This window comes from Haplochromis burtoni, unplaced genomic scaffold (assembly GCF_018398535.1).
Source record: "Haplochromis burtoni strain Fernald_Lab_line unplaced genomic scaffold, NCSU_Asbu1 Contig_2859, whole genome shotgun sequence".
Taxonomy (NCBI): domain Eukaryota; kingdom Metazoa; phylum Chordata; class Actinopteri; order Cichliformes; family Cichlidae; genus Haplochromis; species Haplochromis burtoni.
The window spans coordinates 3,547-7,948 of record NW_024585220.1 but is presented as its reverse complement, the minus strand read 5'-3'; the positions used below and the strand labels follow the sequence as shown (position 1 = coordinate 7,948).

Sequence of the window (4,402 nt, the reverse complement as noted above, 5' to 3'; positions counted from 1 at the left end):
GCTCTGGTCAGATGAGACCAAATGCAAAACGCTATGTGTGGAAAACTAACACTGCACATCACTCTGAACCATCCCCACTGTCAGATATGGTGGTGGCAGCATCATGCTCTGGGGTGCTTCTCTTCAGCAGGGACAGGGAAGCTGGTCAGAGTTGATGGGAAGATGGATGGAGCCAAATACAGGGCAACCTTGGAAGAAAACCTCTTGGAGTCTGCAAAAGACTTGAGACTGGGGCGGAGGTTCACCTTCCAGCAGGACAACGACCCTGAACATAAAGCCAGGGCAACAATGGGATGGTTTAAAACAAAACATATCCATGTGTTAGAAGGCCCAGTCAAAGTCCAGATCTAAATCCAATCCAGAATCTGTGGCAAGATCTGAAAACTGCTGTTCACAAACGCTGTCCATCTAATCTGACTGAGCTGGAGCTGTTTCAAAGAAGAATGGGCAAAGATTTCAGTCTGTAGATGTGCAAAGCTGGTAGAGACAGACCCTAAAAGACTGGCAGCTGGAACTGCAGCAAAAGCTGGTTCTACAAAGTATTGACTCAGGGGGCTGAATAATTCACACACCCCACTTTGCAGTTATTTATTTGTAAAAAATGTTTGGAATCATGTCTGATTTTCGTTCCACTTCTCACGTGTGCACCACTTTGTGTTGGTCTTTCACCTGGAATTCCAATAAAACTGATTCATGTTTGTGGCTGTAATGTGACAAAATGTGGGAAAGTTCAAGGGGGCCGAATACTTTTGCAACCACTGTATAACAACCCTATTGTCACAAACTGTGGCTCCCTAAGGTTCTTTTCAAAATGTTGTCTTCCTTTACATCATCAAGTGCCCTGAGATGGCTCATATTAGACTATATAAATAACATTATACTAAAATTAATACTAATGATTTAGGCATGGCTTTGATTACTAGTGTAGTGACGTTTCTGTGGTCCAAGTATAAAGTATCGTAATGTTAATATTCACATCAAGCAGCAATAACACAGAAACAATTTTCTTTTCTTTCATTACTTAAACAGTTTTCAATAATCTGTCTGGGAATGAAGGCACTTCCTCATTTTTTTACGTCTCCATTATTTTTATTTGACGGATTTCAATGACTGTTAGACATGTCTGCATCAGCTGTCGAATGGTAAATTTCCAAAGCATAAACAATATGTCACATGTAGAAACGCTCATTCTTCATATCAGTGTAGTTTATCTCTTATTTCTCAATCTGAACAATTTTGATTAATATCCTGCTCTTCCCAACATAACCTAAGAGCAGATTTTTACATATGGTCCGTATTTTGGACATGTTCAAGCCATACATGACAGGATTGAAGAGGGGCTGACATGTAAGAAAGTACACTGATAAAAATATCCGTAACATGTTTGGAACATGGCTCATATCAAACCTGCTCTGTAGTATTTCAAAGGAAACCCCAAAAGAAAAGTTGAGCAGAGAAGCGAGGTGAGGCGTGCAGGTGCTGACGGCTTTCTGTCGGGTCTGTTTGGATCCAGAAAAACAGATTTTCAGGATCCTTGTGTAGGTGTACAGGATTACAGATAGTGGGACACACACTGTGACAGAGGCAGCAGTGAGCTCATAGATATTATTAACTGTGGTGCCATGACATCCCAGCTTGATAATGGAGTGATTGTTGCAGTACACTTTGTTAATGACATTTCCACAGAGCTGCAATGAAGCACTCAGACATGTTGTGACACAAACGGCAAGTAAAGGGGGTATCCAGGTCACAGCTATCAGAAGGGCAACTTTATTAGACATCATTAGTGTGTGATATTGAAGAGGATAACAGATGGACATGTATCTGTCATAAGACATGGCAGCTAAGTTACTAAACTCTACACTTGCATATAAGTAAATACAGAAAACCTGCAGGAAGCAGAGAGGAGCAGAAACAGTGTGAACATCAGAGAGGATCTGAAGCAGGAGGAACGGAAACAGCCCTGTACTACCATACAGCTCATTCACAAACAGGCTGCACAGAAACATGTACATAGGTTCATGTAAGCTTCTGTTCACACAGATAACCACAATCAGCAGGACATTGGAACCTACTGTAAACACATACAGAGACAAAATAATCATGAAATATAAATATTTAAACATCTGTGTATCAACATAGGCACCAAGAGTAAAATATGAGAACTGTGTGGAGTTTCTTATGATCTCCATGGTGCACAGCAAGCCAACACTATCCACAGGATACTGTACATTTAGAAGTATTCATACTATGTTAGTGAGCCTTTCACCTGCTTTAAACTGTGGCATGAATTAGCCAAAATAACCACACAAGCAACACATTATATCACTGAAGGATCATTTGTGACAAAGATCTCAAACTTACCTCTGCACTACAGTTTAGTATATGTGTAGTATCAAAAGGCTCTGTAGTCATGTGTAATATGGGACACTGAACGACACACGGACTGAACTGTGACTTCACCTCTGCTTCATTTAAGCTTTTCACTTTAGTCCCACAGCAGTCTGGTGTCATTACCAAGGGACATGCTTTGCAAACTAAATAACTCTTTGAAACTAAAAAAAATAAACAATTTCTTAAACAAATAATTTCTTTCTCATCACATAAAAAGAAAAAAGAAAACAAAAATATTCAGGAATTAGAAAAAAACATCAAATCACTAGAAGAAGCCTACGCGTCCCACCAAGATCAGGAAACATTGAACAAAATACGCAAAACAAAACTAGAATTAAATGAGATAATTGATAAAAAAACAAAATTCTTAGTACAAAGACTACGCCTACAAAATTATGAACATGGTAATAAATCCGGTCAATTTCTAGCAAACCAGCTAAAAATAAATAAAGAAAAAACAACTATATGTGCTGTTCAAGATTCATCTGGGAACACATTATATGAACCGATACAAATAAACAACATTTTCAGGGATTTCTATAAAACGTTGTATTCACCACAAATAAACCCATCTAAAAAAGAAATTGATCAGTTTTTGGACAACATAACTCTTCCAAAATTATTGGACACTCAAGCAATGGCACTGGATTCACCACTGACACCAGGTGAACTCCAGGAAGCCCTGATAAGTATGCACAATAATAAGGCTCCAGGTCCAGACGGCTTTCCTGCAGAATTCTACAAAGAATTCTGGTCGATTCTAGCACCAGTTTTCTACAGAACGTTGTTGGAAATTAAAGAAAAGGGCAGACTTCCATCAAATATGAATTCTGCAAACATTAATCTCCTGCTAAAACCAGGCAAAGACCCTGTATATCCCTCAAGCTATCGTCCAATATCCCTTATAAATGTAGACCTTAAAATAATCTGCAAAGCTCTCTCAAAGAGACTGGAGAAAATAACCCCCCTCTTAATTCATCCTGACCAAACTGGTTTCATAAAAGGTAGGCACTCATCAACAAATACACGTAGATTACTTAATTTGATAGACTACTCATACAGTAAAAACCTAGAAACTACAATATTCTCTTTAGACGCAGAAAAAGCATTTGACAGAGTTAACTGGAAATTTCTATTTGCAACTTTACACAAATTTGGTTTTGGATCCTCTTTCATAAACTGGTTAAAAATATTATATAATTCCCCAACAGCTTGTGTTAGAACAAATGACCAGACATCCTCCAGCTTCTGTCTCTTGAGGGGCACCAGGCAGGGATGCCCACTCTCCCCTTCACTGTTTGCAATTTTTATTGAACCACTAGCAGCAGCAATTAGACAGAATTCAGTAATTAAGGGCATAAAATGCAAGAACGTGGAACATAAAATCAGCCTTTATGCGGATGATGTGTTACTCTTTCTCCAAAATTCACAAACCAATATCTCTGGGGTGATTGAATTGATAAACTCTTTTGCAAGAATATCAGATTACTCAATTAACTGGTCAAAATCTACAGTTCTACCGATTAATTGCTCCTTCCATAATTCCTCTTCTACACCACTGCAATCGGGAAATATAAAATATTTAGGTATTAATGTTTCTCCCAAGCTTGCAGATCTAACTAAATTAAACCATATCCCACTTTTAAAGAAGGTAGAAGATGATCTGGCTAGATGGAAATGTCTACCCATATCACTCATGGGAAGGGTTGCCGCTATAAAAATGATGGTCTTACCAAAAATAAATTATTTATTCTCAATGATCCCAACTAAACCGCCACAAGATTGGTTCAGATCTCTAGATTCATGTATGTCCAAATTCCTTTGGAAAAATAAACCCCCACGTATAAGCTTAAAAACACTACAAAAGACCAAGGATAAAGGAGGACTAGAACTGCCTAACTTTCAGCACTACTTCTTAGCCAACAGGCTTCAGTTTATCTCAGGATGGCTAAAACACACCCTCTTAGATGAACCTTGGCTAGATGTAGAACAAGCACTCTGCAATAAT

At 38.5% G+C, this 4,402-nt stretch overlaps 1 protein-coding gene across 1 annotated transcript; it reads right to left on the bottom strand.

Annotated features, from left to right (window-relative positions):
* Positions 1-1,214: 1,214 nt before the first annotated feature.
* Positions 1,215-2,192, bottom strand: LOC102303054 (olfactory receptor 10A3-like). The gene has a single exon (XM_005953418.1). It carries the CDS (start codon positions 2,190-2,192, stop codon positions 1,215-1,217), a length of 978 nt encoding a protein of 325 aa, XP_005953480.1.
* Positions 2,193-4,402: the final 2,210 nt, after the last annotated feature.

Excerpts from the sequence above, each read along its gene's own strand:
- LOC102303054 (XM_005953418.1), bottom strand. The coding sequence starts at position 2,192 with ATGGAGATCATAAGAAACTCCACACAGTTCTCATATTTTACTCTTGGT.